General features: G+C 46.9%; 1 protein-coding gene across 1 annotated transcript in view; it reads right to left on the bottom strand.

Moving 5' to 3' along the window:
* The window catches only part of TBC1D1 (TBC1 domain family member 1), a 225,209-nt gene that overhangs the window by 19,492 nt on the left and 180,649 nt on the right, over positions 1-25,068 (bottom strand). The window contains 2 exon segments of the mRNA XM_070372259.1: positions 15,702-15,860; positions 21,583-21,744. Of these exon segments, the coding sequence (XP_070228360.1) occupies positions 15,702-15,860; positions 21,583-21,744 (321 nt within the window).

Genomic DNA, 25,068 nt, shown 5'->3' with positions numbered 1-25,068 from the left:
CTCACACATTTCTACACAGTAAGTCGCCTACATACAGATGAGTTCCATTTCGAGAGAGCGTGCATAAGTTCAATTTGTTTGTAAGTCCAACAAAGTTAGTCTAGGTCCCCAACTAACACTATCGGCTGTACAGTGCTGTACTATAATAGGTGTATAAACTTTTCACAGAAATAATAAACAAAAACACAAACATTTTTAATCTAACAGTGCAGTACCTTGAAAAGTACAGTATAAGAGCTGGCATACAAGGGCTGGCATTGAGTGAACAGGTAAGAAGAGTTACTGACTGGAGGAGGGAGAGGAGGTGGGGGATGGCAGAGCTAAAGGATCGTCAGCAATAGGAGAAGGAGGGCAAGCTGCAATTTCACTCATGGCTGACACTGATGGTACAGGTTCTGGTTCCTTGGTTGAACCAGATCCACATCTGCATCTTTGAAAGTTCATAACTTGAAGCTTTGTATATGGGCGACTTACTGTACTTTTAAACCATAGGCAGTACTCTGATACACACTGGGGAGCAGCAGGCATTTTCTTTTGTACAAAACAGTCGCCTCTCAAAACGAGGTTAAAATAAAATGCTCTCAACATCCTGATTTTCACAAAAAGCTGGTACTCAGACAAAATGTAAAGATTTCTTTTGTTCTGGAGGCCTGTGAGGTTGACACCTGTCAAATCCCACCTCCCCCTCCCATTCTGGAATGTGACTGATGGGGAAGTGTGTTTCCAGGGAGCAGAAAAGTGCCTGAAGAAAGAGATGCTCAGTTGGGGCCACGCATGGACCCAGGTGAGAATTAATGGCCTCGTCAAAGGCAGAAGTGCACCAAAGCCACGAGGGAAACATTCACCTTGATTATTCAGTTTCAGCAAAGGGAGGAAGATATATTCCAGTGTTCTTCCCCAGCTCTGTGAGAAAGCATTTCATCAATCCAGATTGGTTTACCTGAACTTAATTTAAGGGAAAGCGTTAGTCGCTCAGTTGTGTCCGACTCTGCAACCCCATGGACTGTAGCCCATCACACTCCATGGGATTTCCCAGGCAAGAATATGATTTATGAGGACAGCAATAACCTTTTCTGATTTCCTGTCCTGTGTTCATCTTTCCTGCTGCTCTACCTCTCTCCGCAGCAAACCTTCCCCAACATGCCCTGCACATATTACCCCATTGCTGGAAAGCCATCAGCAGGTCCCCATGGGGTTCTACACGCTCCCATCCTCGCCTACCCTCCTGGCCTCACGCTCTGCTGCAGGGTTAACCTGGGAACAGCTCTTCCCACCCCGGTTCCATGGAGTGGGAGCACAGTGTATCTCTGCCCTGCCCTGCCCGCACCCAGCCCCAACTCTCTTTGGGTCTCCAACAGGAAAGGGTGGCAGAACACACAGGAGTTGTGTGTTCCCAGAGGAACACCGGGAAAGGTTTAATTATTTTAAAATTTGATCTGTCAGTGTTACCATTTTTGCTCATCAGTCACCTTCTCATATTAGAGAAGGGCCCCCCACACCTCCTGATCTTTAGTTATTAGTCCCATCAGCCAAATCTTCCCTGTCGCAGTCTTAGGGACCAGCCCTGATGTTCTTGATGAAGGAAAGCTGTCTGCACCAGCCTGAACAGGGCTCCTGTGTGTTCCTTGGGATTCTCAAGTGTCATTTCCTGAGACAGCAAGACAGGTCCTGAGCCCCTCCCAGGCCCAGGGAGAGTCAGGCCTCCGGTTTCTGACTGAGAGAGGAATGGCTGTCCAGCCGACATGAATGCAGCCCGTGTTTTACATTAACTTGTACTTGGGAAGACAATGCCTTCCTGTATTTACCTAACATGGTAAATATTGATAGAAATGATCCATGTCAAAAAGGCCCTTTGGGCTTCTCAGTTGTGCTTAAGAGTGAAGGAATCCTGAGATCCAGAGCTTGGGAACAACTGCTCTAGATATATATCATGGCTCACACACTCTAGGCAAAGGGAGAGGGCAGGGACCAGGTTACACGTTTGTGGATAATCACAGCTATGTAATCCAGAACTGAGGTCTGCAGCCTTCAGCCCTAACTGAGAAGGTCCTCTGCTAACACTGGGAGGGAAAAAAACTTCTCTCATCTTCTAAAGACCGTACATGTGTAGCTGATCTGCAGCAGGTGAACCCTGGGCAGTGCACACACAGGACATGTGTCCACATCCCGCTTGATCATACAGAGGACACCCACAAGGCTGCTCAGGCTGCACTGGGCTGCAAGAGTTGACAAGTTTCTTTCCTTTGATTTTTTTTTCACAAAGAGCCTGGAGATTTCTGCCTCTCTAGGGAGGGGTACCGACAAACTAGCAATCTTACTGTGGAGTTCGGTTTCCTCATGCGCAGAAGGAAGAGTAACCTTACAACCACGTGAGCACCGAGGCTCCCTCCTGGCTGAGAACGGTGATGCCGAGATCTCACAGTGCTGCATTTAACTCGGAGCAGAATGTGAGTTATGACTGGAGGAAAAATGCCCTTCGAATGAAGCCTCACAATTTTAATAAAAAAAAAAACTCAGTCATCAGTTGTTCAGTGTCTGCTTCCCCGCTAGAACACAGGCTCCTAGAGTGAGGGGATGCACCATATATGCTTGAGACGCATCTGTGGCTCACCACCAAACGGCATGGGTGGGCGGGGGATTAAGAAGGCAGAGCTCTCCTGCACGCAGATTACTTTTAGAACCAGCTGTCTCAGTCCAGTGACTGAGCTGGAACTGGCTCCCACAGGCCTGTGCATATCTCTGCTCAACCCCATGATCAATGACAGCAAATTGGTAGCTCAGATTAGCCAAAGTGAATGTTTACACCAAGGAAATCTATAAATGTTGACATCAGGGCTTCTTTTGAGGGGTCTGGGGGAGCTGGCTATCGCCAGCACACCCCTGATTGGCTGGAAGGGTATAGAGAGATGTTAGATCACTGAGAGAGAGCAAGGGAAGTCACCCCATTTTATTTCTTTACCATCTACATTTAGTTACATCATTTTGAGATTAAACAGGATATTTAGAATGATCAAATAAACATGAAATCATGATATGCTCTGGCTATAAGAGGCTATGGCAGACCATTTGGAATAATGCATGTAGCTTTTTGTGTATGTGTACAGCTTCTGTTGCAAGATATTAAGACTTGAGTTGTGATCGTTCAACTGACCTCCCTAAGGCGAAGTCCCCAAGTGGACAGGAAGGTGTGTTATGGAAAAAGATTGCCGCAGGACAAATCCTAGGTACTTTCCTGTCCTTTGCCATTAATGTTTTTTAGTTTTTCTCATGGGACTTAAACCCAAAGATGAAACAGAAAGTTGTGCTCACCACCAGCATCCCTCTGCTGGTCATGAACAGCCCCGTGTACTCCTCAAAGCACACTACATGCAGCTCCTGGCAGCAAGGCCAGGCAGGGGAGGAGGGAAGCCCTTCCCTGTCCTTCTATGGTAGGGCATCTTCAATACTCTCAGCTGATCCTTCATTTCAGAGGTTTGTCTCCTCACCTTGAAGGGTTCTAAAAAAACAAAGAGAAAATTCTCTCGTGTAACCCCTGGATTATAGCTCCTTTTCTTCTAGATACCAGGCAGGTTTTATATCTTAAATGTGTTAAGTGGAAGCACAAATCAATGACAGCTGCCATGCTGGCTTCTTGACTCAAATAGATCTTTGAATATGTGCTTTGCCTCTCACTGAAGCTTGGACATGCCCAAACCTGCTTAGGGAGCACTGTTAAGACAGTCTCTGCAAGTCCATCAAAAAGTGCTATCTGTGGTCATGGAAAGACTCATCAGACCTCTGCAGGGTATGTAAAGCAAGCCACCACTTTACTGACATCCTGTAAAACAGATATTAAAATAACAAGTGATCAATGTGGGGGTGATCAGGAGCAGTTTCTCATCGGGAAACTGCTCTAATCGGGAGCACTGCCCTCTGATTCAGTGGTGTCCCTCCATCTCTGGACCTGGTCCAGTGTTGCTCTGGCCAAGCCTCCGATCGTGGGGAAGGCTGGACAGCCTCCTTGGGGAAGCCCTGATGGCAGGATGCCTGGGAGAGGAGCAGCTGACAGGGCGGAGGGTGATGTGGAGCCTGAGGGGGGGGGGTTCTCCAGCTTGCTGCTCCGTGTCCCCCACAGCCACGTGTGGCCACGACTAGACGGGAGGCACAGCCAGAGGCCAGGATGCTGGCAGCAGAGGTTGTCCATCCAGGATGGACAGCCAGGGAAGAGAAAGGTTGGGACTGCCTGAGGGCAGCACAGTTGCAGTAGCTGCAGCCAGGCCGAGAGGGTGGGGCAGCCCCCAAACTAAGGCCCAGCGTGGCTTGCTCAGGGTCACCTGCTGCTGTTTTCTCCTGGCTGGGTGGGGCCAACTCGAATGACGTTCCTCCACCTAACCAGAGGAGGGCATAGCTGTGCTGGTCCACAGCGGGCACAGCCAAGACAGAGAGGAGCCAAACGGTGTCCTGGAGGTGCCATGATACAGAGACTAAGAAGACCAAGGTTCTAGCACTTTCTGCCATAAGCAGCAGCCCGTAACTTGGGCAAAGCACATCACCTCCGAAGTGGAAATTATGTACACCTTCATACAGGGTTGTGTAAAGCTGAAATTCAACAAAGCTAGTGAATATGGTTTACAAACTGCAAAACACTGCCCGACCATTCAATTGTTGTTCAGTCACTCAGTCGTGTCCATCTCTTACTGACCCTGTTGGGGCCACTGGGAGGAGGGCAATAGGGAGTAAACCCCCTCCTCACAGACGGCAAACAAATCGGAAGTAAAGGTCAGGTTGTCTCAGATTAACAATAGCGCCTGAACCTGCATGTTGTAATTGTTAATTCTTCCGTGCCTGCATGTTGTAAAACATTACTAACGTGTAACCAGTCATGCAGAGCAGGGGTATATAAAACCGAGTCCTCCGAAATCACTGAGGGGACCCACTGTCGTAATAAACTGTACTCCACTGTCTTAAGTGTCTTCTGAGGAGTGTTTTGCGACTCTGGATTCTACAACATTTCTGGTGTGTTGGCCGGGAAGCCCTTGGAGAGATAGGCCCATTGAGCCTCCGCCTGTGACTCGCTGGGACGAGAGCCTTGGGAAGGGGAAGGTGTCTCCTCCCTCGGATCAGCTCTTGTTTTAGTGACTTGTCTTTCTAGGCAGACTTCATGAGACTGTGGACGACAGAAGGGAAGCACGCAGGTAGGTCCCCCTGTAATAGTGGAAGGAGGGAGCTGATCAACCCCTTGGGGCTGGATGAGTCTAAGGTGGCTGTGTCCTCCTAGGCTCAGTGGGAAACTTACTGAAATAACTAAAACTCTGATAACTGAATCTGTGCTGATTGTTTGTCAACACAAATTTTTATTTTCTGGTTTCCAAGGGACCGTCCCCTTTGCCACAATACCCTCCTGTTCTTAGGGATTCAGGGACCTCCCAAACATTGTTTAGGACCGGACTGGGAATGTAGCTCTGGATGTACATTTGTCTGCACCAGCCTGTGATAAGATAGATCTGGATTTTGCCAGGATCAGACTTGTGCAAGGAGGAGTACGTAGAAGCCTTAATTGATTGGATTTGGCTGGCTGCTGACAGAGAACCATGAGAGGTACTATCACTGAAAGACTTAGTAGGTAAGGCCCTTTGCACCCAGGTCATAGCCGAGGTAAAGGGGCAGTTGTCGTGCTCCTTTGAGTGGAGACATCGGTGGTGGCTGGGGTACAACAAGACTGTGGCAAAAGAGTGACGAAACAGAAGTTGGACTTGCTGTAAGTGATAGAAGGAAAGTGAAAAGTAGGATGGGTAGCGGAGAATCCAAGCCAACCGCTCCTGAATGCATGATTAAAAACTTCCAAAAGGGCTTTGGAGGAGACTATGGTATAAAGTTAACCCCAGACAAGCTTGAAACCTTTTGTGAGATAGACTGGCCATCCTTTGGGGTGACGTGGCTCTCAGAGGGAACCCTAGTATTGGACAAAGTTCAGGCTGTGTACTCTGTGGTAACCGGACAGCCAAGCCACCCAGACCAGTTCCTGTACATTGACTCATGGCTACTAACTGCACAAACCCCCTTGGGCCCAGATATGTTATCTTGGAAAAGGAGAAAGCAAGGTTTTTCTGGTGCAGGCAGAACCCAAGCAAGAAAAGTTAAAGGAAATATATTATGATTCGGAGGAGGAACTCCCACCTTCCCCTCCATACTGCGGAACACGAAGGGGACCCCCAGAACAAGAGGGAGGGCAAGAGAGGAGGGAGACTTTCCTTCTCCGCCTCCCCCAGTGGAGGAGGTTTCTCTCCCTCTTACTGTGCCAACATTATACCCACCCTTCCCCTGTTTAGAAGAGGGAAAAAGGGAGAGCCAAGTGTTTGGAGGTGGCTGAGGTCTACAAAGGAACCTTAAGAGAGAGAGGTTTTGCAAATGCCTCTCAGGGAGGTCCACGTGGCTGGTGGGGCCAGATGGACACATCCACCCTGGCCCCACTGCTCTTTACTATCAGCTGTTCTCTACCACGGGTCTCTTGAAAAGGCACACCCCTCCCTATTCTGAGAAGCCGCAAGGTATGATTCATCTAATGGAGACTATTTTCAGGATCTACCAACCAGTGTAGATGACACAGCCCAGCTTCTCCTCACCCTCTTCAGAATGGAAACGAGACACTGGACCCTCACAAAGGCACGTAAGTGACTCTGAGAAACGCACCAGGGGGCCAACCGGACCCTGAAAGTGGGGCTCGAGAAGCCACTCCTGACACAAGACCAGACTGGGACTTCAATACTGACCGAGGTAAGCAATCCTTGGAACGGCATAAGATGGCCATTATACAAGACCTCAAGAAGGGGGCTCGCAAGCCTACTAACGTGGCCAAGACTAACGTCGTGATCCAAAAGGCAGACGGGACTCCCACAGAGTTTTATGAAAGGCTGTGTGAGGCCGTTTGACGATACACCCCCTTTGACCCAGAGACCCCTGAAAACCAAAGGCTCATAAATGCCACCCTTGTGACCCAGTCGTATCCAGGTATTAGAAGGAAACTCCCAAAAATGGAGGGGTTCTTGGATCTTACCAGCACCCAAATGAAAGAAATCGCTGACAAGGTTTTTGTCAATCGGGATCAGGAAACTATAAAAGAGGCCGAGCAAAAACAAAAGGAGAGTGGCAGAAGGTCCTGTCAAAAGATAGCTCTCCTGGCAGCTGTGCTGGGCCGCCGGATCTCAATAAGCAGCCAGCTGCTACCAAGGGAAGATGAATGGACACTGCATCAGTCATCAGCAGGGGGGGACCCCGGAACCCCTAACAAGGCTGTTTCCTGAAGTATGGGCTGAAAGTAACCCCCCTGGACTAGCGAAAAACCACCATCCAGTAATAAGAGTTAAAGGTGAGGGCCCAGCCCATAAGGAAAAAACAATGTTCTATACCACTGGCTGTCAGGGAGGGAATCAAGCTCCTCATTGACAGGCTGAAGGTAGCAGGCGTACTGGAACATCGATCACCACGGAACACCCCTATCCTCCCGGTGAAGATGGACGAGGAAAAGAGTATCAGCAAGTTCAGGACTTGAGGTTAGTAAATGAGGCGACAGTGACCTTACACCCAAATGTCCCTAACCCCTATACTCTGCTAATGCCTCCTAATGTCCAGTATTTTACCTGTCTGGACTTGAAAGGTGCTTTCTTTTGTACAAGAGTGGCTCCAATTAGCCAAAGAATTTTTGCTTTCTAATGGGAAGACCCTAAGACGCGTCAGAAGACCCAGCCGACTTGGACTCAGCTGCCACAAGGATTTAAAATTCCCCTATGATATTTGGGGAAGCCCTGGCAACACATCTCCTCTCCTTCCCATCGGATGCTACTAAGTGTCAGATCCTACAAGTGGATGACCTACTCCTGATGGCAGAGACTTGTTCTCAATGCTGGGAAGGAACTAAGACTCCCCTGGGCCTGCTGGGCCAGGCTGGATATCAAGTATCATGGAAAAAGGCCCAGATCTGCCAGACTGAAGTAAAGTTCCTGGGGTTTGTTATAAAGCAAAGCAGGTGTGCCTTGGGCTTAGAATGAAAACAGGTGATCAATCAGACAAGCCAGCCTACTACCAAAATGCAAGTAAGAGAAATTTTGGGAGCCGTAGGGTTTTGCCAGATCTGAATACCTGGCTTTTCACAAATAGCTAATCAAGAACTTTTTTGTGAAAGTCCCCACATAAAGGTGCAACCACCCAGCAACTTATCTGCCAATGAGCCAAGGCCCTCCCAACCATGACTGTGAGGAGATGCTAGAGGAAGTCTTTTCTAGCTTACCGGACCTCAGAGATGTCCCCTTAAGTCAACCAACTGAGACTTACAACACAGATGGGACCAACTGCCTGGGACGGGACACAGGAAAACTAAAGATGTGGTAACCACAAAGAATACAGTAGTCAAGGCAGGGTGACTCCCCACACACTGGTGGGCTCAACGAGCAGAGCTCTGGGCACTTATACGAGCCCTAAAAGTGGCTAAAAGAAAGAAGGTAAATAAATATACATACTGACTCATGGTATTCCTTCACTACCTTACATGTACACGGAGCCATAAATAATGAAAGGGGGAAATTAACTGCAACTGGCAAGGAGATAAAAAGTAAAGAGGAAACTCTGCCTCTGTTGTAAGCAGTGTGGGAATCCACTGCAGGGGCAGTAATACCCTCTAGGGGCCACCAAAGGGCAGACACACCTCAGGCAAAAGGGAACTGTCCGGCCGATCGAATGGCAAAGCAAGCAGCCACCCAGGACAATATAGTAACCAAACTTATGGTAACACCTGTGGTGTCTAGCCTACTAAACACCCAAGTGGCCCCAGTCTATGGCAAGGAAGAAACCACCTGCGCACGAACTGAGCAGGGAATGCTGTGGGAGGACGTATGGTGGAAACTCTCAGATGGGAGACTTTTCGACCCCTCTAGGTAGGCATTTCAACTGGTTACGGATTTCCATCAATCCATCCATTTCAGAAAAACAAAGACTTGCGAGATTTTAGACCGCTATTTTGTCATACCACGTCTAACAGCCTTGTGTGCAGATGTAAGCCTCCGATGCATAACCTATGACAAAAATAACCAGTGCCAAAAATAACGCAGCTCCCAAGGAGACCGTGCCTCCTGGAATACAATTAAAGAGGACCCCTCCATTTGAACATCTAGAAGTGGACTTCACCGAGGTAAAGCCATGCCGAGGATACAAATATTTGCTGGTAATGGTATGTACAGTTAGAACTGGACATGGAACAACAGACTGGTTCCAAATAGGAAAAGGAGAACGTCAAGGCTGTATATTGTCACCCTGTTTAACTTATATGCAGAGTACATCATGAGAAACGCTGGACTGGAGGAAGCACAAGCTGGAATCAAGATTGCCAGGAGAAATATCAAGAACCTCAGATATGCAGATGACACCACCCTTATGGCAGAAAGTGAAGAGGAACTAAAAAGCCTCTTGATGAAAGTGAAAGAGGAGAGTGAAAAAGTTGGCTTAAAGCTCAACATTCAGAAAACAAAGATCATGGCATCTGGTCCCATCACTTCATGGGAAATAGATGGGGAAACAGTGGAAACAGTGTCAGACTTTATTTTTCTGGGCTCCAAAATCACTGCAGATGGTGACTGCAGCCATGAAATAAAAAGACGCTTACTCCTTGGAAGGAAGTTATGACCAACCTAGAAAGCATATTCAAAAGCAGAGACATTACTTTGCCAACCAAGGTCCGTCTACTCAAGGCTATGGTTTTTCCAGTGGTCATGTATAGATGTGAGAGTTGGACTGTGAAGAAAGCTGAATGCCGAAGAATTGATGCTTTTGAACTGTGGTGTTGGAGAAGACTCTTGAGAGTCCCTTGGACTGCAAGGAGATCCAACCAGTCCATTCTGAAGGAGATCAACCCTGGGTTTTCTTTGGAAGGAATGATGCTAAAGCTGAAACTCCAATACTTTGGCCACCTCATGCGAAGAGTTGACTCATTGGAAAAGAGTCTGATACTGGGAGGGATTGGGGGAGGAGGAGAAGGGGATGACAGAGGATGAGATAGCTGGATGGCATCACCGACTCGATGGACATGAGTTTGGGTGAACTCTGGGAGTTGGTGATGGACAGGGAGGCCTGGTGTGGTGCGATTCATGGGGTCACAAGGAGTCGGACACAACTGAGCGACTGAACTGAACTGAACTGAATGGTATGTACTTTTACGAGATGGGTGGAAGCTTACCCCACCAAGACTGAAGCAAAGGAAGTGGCCCAATGTATGCTGAGAGACATCATTCCTAGATTTGGGTTCCCTCTGAGTATAGGATCAGATAATGGACCAGCATTTGTGGCTGAGTTACCCCAAATGGTTTGCAAAGAAACTACATACAGCGTAGAGGCCACAAAGCTCCGCAATGGTTGAGAGAATGAACCAGACTATCAAGGTGACTTTGGCAAAATGGATGCACAAAACTGGCACCCCCTGGATGGACATGCTGCCATGAGTGTTAACGAGGGTCAGGATGACCCCCTAGTCACATTGGTATTCCCCCTATGAGATAATATTTGGGAGGCTTCCCCCAGTTATTTGGGAAGTAAAGGGAAATTTATTACAAAGAGGAAGGATGGAGATATCTCGGCATCTAGAACAGTTAGGGAAGGTGATCCATGACATCACCCTCTATGTTCAGGAGAGAACTCCATTTTCTCTTGGCACTAATGTACACCCATACTCACCAGAAGATTTAGTATGGGTAAAGGATTGGGAGCAGCAGACGCTCTCCTGTTCGGCATGACGACCTTACCAGGACTACAAACTCAGGATAATGTGTTCCTGTCCTGGGCCCACTCGTATGGGAACTTCTATACTACTTTTAACTGTTGGGTTTGTGGGGCCACACCTTTGTTGGTGATGGGTGGACTTCCTTGGTGAGTGTCTCCCTTGCACAGAGGGAACTTTAGCCCCCTCTGGTCGTTCTTGAGACAACGAGAAACGTTTCTTCCTTTGAACTCACAACCTGTCGATTCTTTCTTGGTGTAGCCTGGACTCTAACCAAATTAATTAAGGCCATGAGGTGACATTTGAGGTAAAAGCTATGTCTAATGGTAATCCTCCTTTTTGGTCATCAGTATTTTCTTGGATCAAAGGTGATTGGTGGAAAAATCTTTTTGTGATTATTCTGTTAATCACTGTATTATTTAGGCCTTGAATTCTCCAATGTATAACTCAGTGTGTAACCTCTAGACTGACAGCTTTGCTACAGCTACATTGTCCCTGGGCACAATAATGACCCATGACCAATACCCATCCTTAGTTAAAGATAAGATGAGCATCAAGAGGGGGAAATGTTGGGGCCACTGGGAAGAGGGCCAAGAGGGATTAAACCCCTGCCTCACAGATGGCATGGGGCAATGGCACCCCACTCCAGTACTCTTGCCTGGAAAATCCCATGGATGGAGGAGCCTGGTGGGCTGCAGTCCATGGGGTCACTAAGAGTTGGACACGACTGAGTGACTTCACTTTCACTTTTCACTTTCATGCACCGGAGAAGGAAATGGCAACCCACTCCAGTGTTCTTGCCTGGAGAATCCCAGGGATGGGGGAGCTTGGTGGGCTGCCGTCTGTGGGGTCACACAGAGTCGGACACGACTGAAGCGACTTAGCAGCAGCAGCACAGATGGCAAACAGAAACTGGAAGTAAAGGTCAGGCTGTCTCAGATTAACGACAGCACCTGCACCTGCATGTTGTAATTGTTAATTCTTCCGCACCTGCACGTTGTAAAACTAACGACTAACGTGTAACCAGTCATGTTGTGGCTTAAAACTCAACATGCAAAAACGAAGATCATGGCATCCGGGCCCATCATTTCATGGCAAATAGATGGGGAAACAATGCAAACAGTGACAGACTTTATTTTGGGGGGCTTCAAAATCACTGTAGATGGAGACTGCAGCCATGAAATTAAAAGATACTTGCTCTTTGGAAGAAAAGCTATGACCCACCTAGATAGCATATTAAAAAGCAGAGACATTACTTTGCCAACAAAGGTCCGTCTAGTCAAAGCTATGGTTTTTCCAGTAGTCATGTATGGATGTGAGAGTTGGACTATAAAGAAAGCTGAGTGCCAAAGAATTGATGTTTTTGAACTGTGGTGTTGGAGAAGACTCTTGAGAGTCCCTTGGACTGCAAGGAGATCCAACCAGTCCATTCTGAAGGAGATCAGTCCTGAATATTCATTGGAAGGACTGAGGCTGAAGCTGAAGCTCCAATACTCTGGCCACCTGACGTGAAGAACTGACTCCTTGGAAAAGACCCTGATGCTGGGAAAGATTGAAGGCGGAAGGAGAAGGGGACAACAGAGGATGAGATGGTTGGATGGCATCACCGACTTGATGGACGTGAGTTTGAGCAAGCTCCTGGAGTTGGTGATGGACAGGGAAGCCTGGTGTGCTACAGTCCATGCAGTCACAAAGAGTCAGACACAACTGAGCCACTGAACTGAACCAGTCAAGTAGCAGGGGGTATAAAACCAAGTCCTCCGAAATCACTGGGTCCTTATTGGGAACCAATTGCCCTTGGACCCACTGGTGTTATAAACTGTACTCCACTAGTCTGAGTGTCCTCAAGAGGAGTGTTTTGCAACTCCAGATTCTGTAACAACCCCATGGACTGCAGCACACCACGCTTCCCTGTCCTTCACTATCTCCTAGAGTTTGCTCAAACTCAAGTCCATTGAGTCAGTGATGCCACCCACCCATCTCAATTTCTGTCACCATTCAATACAAAGTCTATTATTCTCACTCTTGAAAGGAAAAAAATGTTGCAAAGACTGATTAGATTAATAGCTAATTTCAGAAAATAAAGCAAAAAGCTAAAAAAACAAAAATCCTTGCAAAGCCAAAATACTTCCAACCAACAAGCATTCTGTTCTCTTGGCCAAGATATGGATGTTACTTTTAAAGAAAAACTGAAACATGATTTGTTTTTGCTCTGCTGCTCCACACACCTTTCTTGGGCCTTGAATGAGCCACAGTGCAGACAAAATAAGAAGTGTAGACAAAACAACTGACTTGGCAAATACCACGTTGTGAGAAGTGAGGGGGGACCAATGGACAGTCTGGAGGAACCTCTAGGCGTGGCCTCCCTGAACCCAGCAGAGCCGGCCAGGCAGCAGGGCACCCGGGCCTCCACTGGGTCTGGGCCAACACTTCGCTTCTCCAGATCTAAGGGAAGAGGGGAGGCTGGCCCTGGAGGAAGCCTGGAGAGACGCACCGATGTTACCGTTACCAGGGAAATGCACTGTTGGAAACAGGTTCTCTGGGGCCTTGGGGGGTACTGAGGGGCATCCAAACTGGGGGCTGTGATGGGAAAGAAGTGAGGTGGAGAGACGAGGCCACACTATCATCAGGAGGGGAGTGGGGGCGGGTGCAGCTAGTCTTCCAGGGTGCAAAGGGTGAGGGTGGGAGATGGGCAGGGAGGGAGGAGAGAGACCGTGAGAGTGCAGCCTAGCCCTGCCCTGGAGAAAAGGCCTAGATTCTGGCTCGCTTGTGCAGACCCTCTGCCAACTAGAGGAAAGGCAGCCACGGGCCCTGGGAAGGGAGGTGTCAAGGGGGACTGTGCAAACACTCCCCGGGGGAAGAGCCCCGCCCTCATGCTGATCCAGCCTTTTCTCCCCTCTGCAGAAAAGTAACTGTGTAGCATCCACAGAACAAGGAGAAGGGTATTCACTGAAGGGATCTGAGGGAAAAGAACATTCAAGAATCAGGACGGCTCCTCCCTTCCAGAGTGGTGTGGGGGGTGGGGGGGAGAGGGGGCGGGGTGGAGACACAGAGACGTCTGTGTACTCCCTCCTCCCTTTCAACCTCCTACCCCAAATTTATTTTTTTCTTCATTTCACATGATAGGAATATGATGTCATGTTTTCTGTTACTCATCGCATTAGCAAACACAGTTACTGCCAATTTACAGAACTGCTTCCTTGGGGTCAGTGGACCAAATGGGCTCCTGCCCCAGGCCTTGCACGCTCACTGTCCCCAAGTTACAATCACGGCCCGTCAGCATCACCCTCCGCCCAGCTAGCATGGGGCTCCTAGGAGTGTGTGGGGCTCCTGGGCAGAGGGCCTGAGGGATGGAGGGACCCATTGCAGCCCAGAGCCAGAGCGGGTTTAGGTCCTGGCAGGCAGCTGTGTGACCGTGCTCAGCACTTGACCTCTCTGTGCCTTGGAAACTGTCCTCATCTCTTAGAGAGGGTTCAGGGCCAATTTCCCAAGGCTGCGGTGAGGGTCACGGGAGATTGGGAGGCCAGCACCATGCTTCAGTCAACATCAAGAGACTTAACTGAGTATCTACTATGCGATAGGCTCTGTCCAAGGGGCTGGGGTACAATGGCCAATGGCCCCAGACTAGCCCACAGCGGGAGGCCTGCAGCCCACTGGGGAGAAAGGCAATAAAAAGGCACTGCCACCTAGCTGAGCGCAGTGCGGGCCAGGAGCAGAGGCCTGCAGCCCCAGCGCTCAGCGGCGCACCAGCTCTGCTATGTGGGCAGGTCACCTAACCTCTCCGCATTTCAGCGTCCTCAACTCCACACAAGGGCAGGAGGAAGGATATGTCCCTGATTGCACTGTGAGGACTGAAGGAAGCAGTTTAAGTAACTTCACCCAACATCCAAGGGAAAGCTAAGTATTAACTTTAATAATAATGGTAACTGTAATAATACTAAATAAGTCTGCTGAGCAGAGTATAGAGGGTAAGACAAAGGCAGAGGCACCTGACCCAGCCTGAAGGTGGGAGAAGAGGCTATCTCGGGGACAGTCTCAGAGATAACATTCAGACTTAGGCCTGAAGGGGAACATTTATGAAGCCGACCCTGATGAACTGCAGTGCTGTTGGATAGAGAAGCCTCGGTATTGCCCAGCCCAGTTCATGTCAACTGGAGGGAAAGGTCCTGCCTTCCCCTGGCCGCTGTGCTAAGGAATCTGTGAGTCAGGCCTTGATGGGACCCCTGACCCAGCCTGGGGAGCCCCAGAGCAACAGCACACAGAGTAAATGTTTCAGAAGCAGGACCATGTACTCTAGAAGCAGCTGGGCCTGGAGGCCAAGGAGTTCCCCAGGAGCCCTGCTGCCCGCGGGGACAGAGGCCCCAGGGGGAAGCAGAGGCAGGACGGATGCACTGCTCAGCTGTCTCCTGGAAATGCTTACAGTATAGTCAGTGATTTGGTAAATACACAACCACACTTACTGTGACCACATCCTACCCTCTGAATGTTTATCTCAGAGTTAACTGGATGACCCGGTAAAGTGGGGGGTCTCACAAATTGCTTTCGAGATTTTTTTTTCTAAATTTTTCTAATAAATTCTGTTTGTAAACCACAGAGACTAGGGTAGCTCCTATAACTAAACATAGCCTCGGCTCTGACACTTGCGTTTCCAGGCTGTGTGTTTGGTTGACTATAACCCCTCCTATCAACCTCCAAGTCACTGAACTGGAGCTTGGGGGAAACCAGGGCCTGCACAGTGGCTGCTTGCCTCGCCGCAGAGCGAACAAGCCACCAGGCACAGGGGGAGGTTTTTATACCTGAGAAGACATTTGTGATGACTTCAGGGCTTTTTTACTTGAAAATCTTAGCAGTAAATTGTGACTGCTAAACCTAAAGGCAGACCGCTCAATAACTCGGACGGTCTCTTCAGGTTTTCCGAGTGAGTACGGCTTCCATCTCCGTGTCACGTTGACTGCAGGCTTACCAAGGTCGATGAGAATGGCGTGCTGCTGGGAGGTGAGCTGCTTTAAGAGCTCTTTGTAGGGCGTGTCCTTGGGCTGCTGTTTGCAGGGAAACGGGTGCTTCAGGTGGTACTGCTCCGCCAAGAATTTCCAGATTTCACCCCGGTGGTGTCGCGGCACACCTTCAAGACGAGGGGTGGGAAAAAGACAGACTTCAGGTACAGAATACAACTAAGTGATGAAATGAGGTATGTCTCACTCTACTGATTCAGCTTCTTGTTCCACTGTGAATTAACGGCACAGAAATGGAAATAAAACAACCAAAATTCTGTCCTATTTGGTCCCTTCCTTCCTCCACGCCCGCTGCCATTCTTCCCTTACCTCCCCGACACCCTCCTACCTTCCAAGTATGTGTGTACTGTGTTTGGACTCTGTTTGGACTGTGCCAAACTCTGCAATAAACTGATGAAAGACATGAAAATCCCTAACTAGTACCAATTAACAATGTCCTCAGGAAGTAACTGCAAGCATGTGAAACGACACTGCAAAACGTGATCTCAGAGAAGGGACAGAAGCAAACTAGTGAGTTTGGATGAAGGAGATGAAGGTTTCCTGGATTCCTTCACTGGTGCTAAGACTCAAGAGCGAAAGAAGAGAGAAGTCAAGTCAGAGGAAGGGAACTGCTAGTGTTTGCCCGGACCTCCGAAGACACGGCGCATGTGTGGGAGGAGCAGGCAGGTGGCAGTCAGGCTAGACAGGGCTTCACTAGAGGTCAAACTGAGAGCAGGAAACCTGCACTTTATGTGGCAGCTGAAAGGAATCACCGAATGCTTTGAAGCCGGGGAAGGAGTAGCTGAATCAAAGCTGAGATTCTGGAATACTGACTGGACATCTTTCTGCAAGGGTGGGCTGGAGGAAGCGGTCAGATGCTAGACAGGGGATAGTCGGCATGAACGTGCCCTGGTAGGCATTCAATGTGGACCTGAAAGCAAGAAAAATTACCTAGGAGCCTCTTCCTAATATTTTAGATGTGACTGAGCTGAATACTCAGAGTGTTGCTAAAATGCTATCTAACAGAAGTTCTCTTAAAGTCAATGAGGGCTCATTAGAAAAAGTGACTGTTTTGAATCAAATTCTTGTGTTCATGACTCCGCTGTTTCAAGGCCCAGATGTGGAAATGGGAAGACCAAGAAAATAGCAGGATAAGACACCAAACCCTTCTCATTCCTGAAAGGAGAGGTCGCCAGAGAAAGGGAGCCTCTGACTCAGGGATTAATTTTTCCATCCAGAAAAAGCATGTGAGGACTGTGTAGCCTTCCCTGCCCCTCAGGGACCTACCCAGGAAGGCTACTCGCCAGTCTGCTAAGCCTTCTCTCAGAGCAGTGCTACTCCAGGCAAGAGCAGCAGTTAATCCTCCCCAGGAGGTGACCAGGTGCTGTCGCTGGTCCACACACTTCACGTCATCCCCACAACCTGCTGTGGGGAACGCGATGATATCCCACATGGTGAGGAGGAGGAAAGAGAGGCCCCCTGCTGAGCAGAGATGCCCCAGTGGGTTGGTGGCAGCCCAGGGACAGTAACCACCATTTTCTCTTGAAGTCCTCACTGCTGGACAAGCTGCTACTCACAAGGATAATGGGGAGAATATTTTATGTTCCTATCTGGCAATTAATAATAAAATCATCATTTGTGGATCTGAACCAGAGAGTCAATTTCATTTATAACAGACCCACAGGAACTCTTTAGAAAGCACTGCTCAGCCATCTCCTGGAAAGACTTTATAGTCAGTGATTTGGTTTTACACAGTGGAAGAAAAACATGACCACACTTGTGACCACATCCTACCCTCTGAATGTTTATCTCAAGAGTTAACTGGATGACCCTGTGAAGCAGGTTGAATGGTGAACTCCAAAAAGGTATGTCCACATCCTGATCACCAGAAGCTCTGAGTGTTACCTTATTCGGGAAAAGGGTCTTTGCAGATATAATTAAGTTAGGCAAAGACCTTGAAATGAGATCATCCTGGGTGATCATTACCCAGGTGGTCCCTATATCCAATGACAATATCTTTAGAAGACAAGAGGAGGAGGTGCCACATCCATGGAGGCAGAGACAAGCGTTGTGGCCACAGACGAGCAGTGCTGACGGCCACCAGGAGCCTGAAGAGGCCGGGCACGGCCTGCCCACGCGGCTTCAGACATCTGGCTTCCAACATGAGAGAAGACTTTCTGTTGTTTTAGCCACGAATTTTGTTATCAAGTGTTATGGCGGCAACAGAAAACTAATGCATTCTGTTACCTGGCTTTTTATATTATTCTATTTCTTTTCTCCCTACTATTCCTGCTCAGATGTTTCTCAAGGGGAGAGGTGAGTATAGACACATACAAACCTCATATTTCAGACCATATTAGAAGTAAATGTAGGCTGAAAAAAGAGTCAGCATGTTAAATGATTAATAGTGGGGCTTTCAACAAAATATTCCTGTCAAACTGGGAAATATGCCAAGTTATGAGAGGACCAATTTCCCCTTAGTACTAAATCATTCCCATTATCTTATCAAACTTTTATTTGGGGGAGGAAACAAGCATTGGCTGTCACTGACAGTGCCACAGACTCTGGAGTTTAAGGGAAAGCTCACATTGTATGATTTAGAAACGAAGGGTCATGCAAACTGGTGCCAATGTTTTTGGTAAGAATGATCTTCAACACCCTGCCCCAAAACCGAGGAGGCTCGGTTTTGCCTCCACTCCTGACCCCAGAGAGAACCCCGGCAGTGGACCAGGCCTACAGGCAGGAGGCCTCCCTCCCTCCGTATTAAATACTTTTACAGTTTTACTGCCTTTACTGCTCATTACTTATATGGGGGGGGGGACAATCTTCTGAAAATAAAGAGATATAAAGAAGAAAGTGAAAAACCACCCCTTACTAGAGGTAACACGCAATTCACCACCCAAAGCAGGAAGCTTCTGACAGTGAAGGGGAGGAAGGCTATCAATTACTGTACTTGGACAGGTGGAAAAGCAAGAGCATGCTGGGCAACCCGGATACATGGCCATCCTCGCTGTAACTCGGGTGTCTGCAAACACGCCACGTACAGTGACGGAGACACAGAGCAGCACATGAGGCCACGCTGTCCTTTCTCACTCAACTGACCTCAGACATCTTTTACATCAGTTAATACAAATCTACTGTGCTATTTTCAAGGAATATGATGTGGGTGTGGCCATGTGGTTGGGTTTTTCGGTCATTAAATGATGCCACAGTCAACACTCTTCCCACTGCCATATATGTTTACTGATTAATTTCTAGAATGGGTTTCTACACGTGGCAGTGCTGGGGCAAAAGTAAGCAGGGACTGCACCTATCTCACATCGCCAGCTGCTCAGGAAGCCTCTTGGCCTCTCTGCAATGCCACTCCTAGAAAACTGTGGCCCAGGTTCTAAAACTCTACCTTGCCACCTTTGGAGAAATCATTTAAACCCAAAGTAAACTTTGAATTATTTAAAATTCCCTATAATTCTTCCTCATACCAAGTTGACACCCTAAAATCCCACCATCCTGATCCAACTTTAACTTGGGACATTTATAAATCTCTCTACTTCTGCCACTTAGGGGTCTTTAGATCATCAAGAAGAAAGGCCTTGTTACCCACACAAGGCATGTTTTTATTTCAAGGGTTTGTAAGTGACTTGGCCTCTACCTCAAAGATTCAAGGTGAAGTTCTGATTTGATCTCTTTTTATAATAACTCTGAGTTAGGAGATGGACTGTGGTTATCTGTTTAGAGGTGTTAGATCTCATATGTTGAAACCAGCTGAACAACTGACAAATAACAACTTCCTTTTACAATTAGTAAAAGGAATAGTAATAATCCTTTTACAATTAGTGATACAATATTCCTGGCACAGAAAGTGATGTGGCAGCTCACCTCAGTATAAACTGTCCAATCCTCTATCGTCAGCTTCATCATGTAGGTTCTGGATACTGTGCTGAGTTCAGTCGTGTCTGACTCTTTGCAACCCCATGGACTGTAGCACACCCGGTTCCTCTGTCCATGGAATTTTCCAGGCAAGAATACTGGAGTGGGTTGCCATGCCCTTCTCCAGGGGCTCTTCCTGACCAAGTACCTAAAGTACTTCTATTTGGTTCCTCTTATAAATGCATGATGAAAACCACTATATGTCCAGGTGCCAGGCTCCTAAGAGGCTCAAACATTTGGACTGCTGTCACAGAACCGTGCAATTTACCTACGCAAAAGTAAAGCCACCTGAAGACTTTCATCTAGTCAACAGTGCAAAGGGAAAGACTGGACTCATTCTTTTCTCTGGTTTCTTTTTTCAAAATGGCGATCTGGGGCTAGCTGGTGCAATGGTAAGCCTCCAGCAACCATTGCTGCACAAAGAATATAAGACCTAGAAGAAAGCTGTGAGATCCTCTGTGGGGTCCACACCTCTCATTCTGGAAGCCAGAGGCCAGAAAGATTAGGACAACTGCCACAGGCCACTGTGGCCGATACAGGACCCGAGTCCTCAGCACCCACGACAGCACGGCCAAGGCCTAGTTCAACCCTGGGTAGCATCAATGGTGGAGAGAACTCTAGCAGCCTGGGATGCAACCTACTCTGTGGTCCTGGGCCCATAACTCAACATCTCTAGGTCCAAGTCTCCTTAACCATATAAAGGGGAAAGTTATAACTAGTGGTAACTCATATATTATTACTAAAACTTAAGCTATCAAAACTCAGATAAAGGTTAGATAATACCTAATAGAGAGACCATAGTAGAAAAGCTGCTTTGCTCCATTTACTCGCAGAGATAAATAATGCACGTGCAACTTGGTTTACTGAATTGCTGACGCAGCCGGAAGATAAAATTTACCACCCTTATTCTAACCACCTGGTTATTCACGCCCAGACTGCCAAGACTTCAGGAGCACTAGAACTAGGTTAGACTCAGGAAACTTCCCATCTTGCCCACAGATATTAACACACATTTTAAAATACATAGTTCTGTGTTACTTGAATACTAACAATCATTGAAGAAGAATCTATTGATTCTAAGCTCTAAAATGGAAGTCAAACTACCTCCAGTTTTTTCTTTTGAAATGTTCCAATGAAGGACCAGTTTTTTCTTTTTAAATGTTCCAATCCTTACAGACTGATACTTTGATAAAATACAGTGAATTAGCAATGGGAAAAAAATAAGACTGACAAAATATACAAGACCACTTTTTTCCACTAGGATCACTGTCAAATCATGGGGGAAGTTTCTAGATGCCGAGTCTCAAGTTCTGCACTTACCTTGGATAAGCAACTGTCCAGACCAGCACCCAGTCAGCAGATCACATGGAAAACACAGGCTCCCCACACTCCACAGCCTTTCAGCAGAACACACACCTGCAGTGGCTCCTCACAACAGCCACTGTCGTCACCCACATCTCACACGTGTAAAGTGAGGCTCAGAGAGGTTAAGCCATTTGCCTAAGATCACTCTGCAAAGTAACTGGTAGAAGCACAATCCCAACCCAAGTCTACCTGCCTGAAGTCTGGGCTGGACACTGTGACCTGCGGAGAGCACCCAGACAGAAGGTACACAACTTGTTGTCAGTTTACTATTTAACTCTGTATCATCACATCACTATACAGCTTGTAGGCAACTATGCCCTTAGGTGTACCTTTTTCTTCTTCCTGTTTCCTTAATTAATTTAAGAGAAATTGTAAAGTAGACAAATGGTAATTTAAGAGAAATTGTGATGAAGACATCTGGAAATAGATCAGGTAAAGATATGATAAATAGGAGAGAGATGGCCACTGAAATTGAACCTAAAAAATTTTTTTTATTCCATACTTCTCCCCAGTCATCAATGAGGGGTGAGGCCAACTGGACTGATTCCCAGTTAGGCTTACCTTGGCCAACAGCCGAGTGCATTTTTTCCATGTCAAACTTAATTTTTGATCTTCCTGGAGTGCTAAGTATCTTTTCCCACACTGTAGTCACTTCTTTAAGACAGGGAGTGATTTCTTCATAATCAAGCTTTAGGCGCTTGTTCAGCAAATCATTCTCAGAGGCTAGAACAGACAATTTAAGAGCACGTTAGTGAGTTATAGCTACGTGTCTCCTGTCTCACAGCAAGGCTGCCTGCTTATCACCACCACTGAGACGCCTGCAGCCAGCTTAACAGGTCCAAGGTGAAGACTGGTCCGCTCCTACCCCCACCCCAGCTTTCTTATCAAGGAAAAAGCTATATACCCAGGAGGCATCCCTGATTCCTCTTATTCCTTCATCCCCGATGGATTTTGTTGGCTCTACTGCTAAAATATACTACACTTATCCAATCCTATCCATCTCCATAGCTACCCTATTAACTATAAACATGTCAAAGGCAAGAACTGTGTGTTAGAATTCCTAGTGTCTGGCAGGATTAGATCTCAACAAAACTTCACCTAAACTAGGAGAGGCTCTCAGAGGATAGTTCCTTCTTCAGTTCAGTTCAGTCGTTCAGTCGTGTCCGACTCTTTGTGACCCCATGAATTGCAGCACACCAGGCCTCCCTGTCCATCACCAACTCCCGGAGTTCACTCAGACTCATGTCCATTGAGTCAGTGATGCCATCCAGCCATCTCATCCTCTGTCGTCCCCTTCTCCTCCTGCCCCCAATCCCTCCCAGCATCAGAGTCTTATCCAATGAGTCAACACTTTGTATGAGGTGGCCAAAGTACTGGAGCTTCAGCTTTAGCATCATTCCTTCCAAAGAACACCCAGGGCTGATCTCCTTCAGAATGGACTGGTTGGATCTCCTTGCAGTCCAAGGGACTCTCAAGAGTCTTCTCCAACACCACAGTTCAAAAGCATCAATTCTTTGGCGCTCAGCTTTCTTCACAGTCCAACTCTCACACCCATACATGACCAGTGGAAAAACCATAGCCTTGACTAGACAGACCTTTGTTGGCAAAGTAATGTCTCTGCTTTTGAATATGCTATCTAGGTTGGTCATAACCTTCCTTCCAAGGAGTAAGCATCTTTTAATTTCATGGCTGCAGTCACCATCTGCAGTGATTTTGGAGCCCAGAAAAATAAAGTCTGACACTGTTTCCACTGTTTCCCCATCTATTTCCCATGAAGTGATAGGACCAGATGCCATGATCTTCGTTTTCTGAATGTTAAGCTTTAAGCCAACTTTTTCACTCTCCTCTTTCACTTTCATCAAGAGGCTTTTTAGTTCCTCTTCACTTTCTGCCATAAGGGTGGTGTCATCTGCATATCTGAGCTTATTGATATTTCTCCCGACAATCTTGATTCCAGCTTGTGCTTCTTCCAGCCCAGCGTTTCTCATGATGCACTCTGTATACAAGTTAAATAAGCAGGGTGACAATATACAGCCTTGCCGTACTCCTTTTCCTATTTGGAACTAGTCTGTCGTTCCATGTCCAGTTTTAACCGTTGTTTCCTGACCAGCATATTGGTTTCTCAAGAGGCAGGTCAGGTGGGCTGGTATTCCCATCTCTTTCAGAATTTTCCAAAGTTTATTGTGATCCACACAGTCAAAGGCTTTGGCATAGTCAATAAAGCAGAAATAGATATTTTTCTGGAACTCTCTTGCTTTTTCGATGATCCAGCAGATGTTGGCAATTTGATCTCTGGTTCTTCTGCCTTTTCTAAAACCAGCTTGAACATCTGGAAGTTCACGGTTCACATATTGCTGAAGCCAGTTCTTTCTTACTTGGAGCCAAACCTCCTTTAAGTATTGATAACGTCTACCCTTGCTCATGTTTCTGCTGCCTGGGGCTGAACAGAATAAATCTACCTTTTTCACATGGCATCTTCTCAAATATATGAAGACAGTTACTACTTCCTACCTTTTTCAGCTTACAGGTCCATTAGGAAGAATTCTACCTGAATCACCAAACTGGAGGTGGGGGATCAATAGAAGAAAAGAAACGTAACTGAGCATTCTAAGAAGGACTAAAGCTGACAGCCTTACTCCCACCAAACCACGAATTCCTATTCAGACCACAGGGGCAATGATGTCAGTCCCCCACCCATTCCACAGCACATCCCCCATCTGGACTGGGAGTTTATTGGGAAAGCAGGTAGGAGACATAGCTAAGCAGGGGCCAGTATACAGGCTTCTACAGAGCTGCTAAACTTGTCTTCTTTATGACAATAATAAACAAATACTGTATGTCTTCAGTACTTTACATTTAGTAACATTTAATGTTAACAACACTCTGAGGTAGGTTTTTTTTAATGTTTCTTCAATAATATTTAAAACAACATTTTTATTTATTAATTGACAGATAATTGCTTTACAATTTTATGTTAGTTTCTGCCATACATCAACATGAATCTGAGGCAGGGGTTTTTTTTTTTGAATCAGCAGACTGGGCTCAACACCCAAGGCCCAAGCAGAAAGCATAGTGGGCCTAAGCCCCCCGACTTTCTCTACTGTTCTCCAACACACTGCAGAACTTGCTGTGATGAATGACACATTGTTTTCTAGGGATGTATCAATTAGGAGCCTTAAATATTTGATAGAATCCAGTGGAGCTGTTTGGACCTAGAGTTTTCTTTGTGTGAAAGATTTTTAACACAAATTTTATCTCTTTAACAGATATAGGGCCATTCAGACTTTTTTTTTTTTAATTTCAATTTTGATAAATTGCATCTTTCAATAAGTTTGTCCATTTCATCTCAGTTCTTTAGTTTATTGGCAAAGAGTTCTTCTTAGTCTCAGAAACACTGAAAGTCAGTGTGCACCTCGAATAAGTCTGCTCTCCCCTGACCCCATAAACACACACTCCCTAGCCCAAATCTTAATCCTGGAGAAGACCGAGGTTGAGCAGGTTCCTTACTTTGTCCAGGGCAGCAGAGTAGGATGTGCTGGGCACAGGATTTTTGCACCCTGAATTATTTTTTAAATAGGAATTACCGCTATTTCGTTGAGTTGCTCCTGTAAAGATTAAGTGAGATGAAATACACTTAGTTGTTCAGTCTCTCGGTTGTGTCTGACTCTTTGCAACTGCATGGACTACAGCAATGCCAGGCTTCCCTGGTCTTCACCAACATTCAGAAAACTAAGATCACGGCATCTGGTCCCATCACTTCATGGCAAATAGATGGGGAAACAATGGAAACAGTGAGAGACTTTATTTTGGAGGGCTCCAAAATCAATGCAGATGGTGACTGCAGCCATGAAATTAAAAGATACTTGATCCTTGGAAGAAAAGTTATGACCATTTTAGACAGCATATTAAAAAGCAGAAACATTACTTTGCTAACAAAGGTCCATCTAATCAAACCTATGGTTTTTCCAGTAGTCATGTATGGATGTGAGAGTTGGACTACAAAGAAACCTGAGCGCTGAAGAATTGATGCTTTTGAACTGTGGTGTT

This window comes from Bos mutus, chromosome 6 (genome assembly GCF_027580195.1).
Source record: "Bos mutus isolate GX-2022 chromosome 6, NWIPB_WYAK_1.1, whole genome shotgun sequence".
NCBI classification, from domain to species: Eukaryota; Metazoa; Chordata; class Mammalia; order Artiodactyla; family Bovidae; genus Bos; species Bos mutus.
The sequence above is the reverse complement of the archived record's forward strand: the minus strand, read 5'-3'. Positions and strand labels throughout refer to the sequence as shown.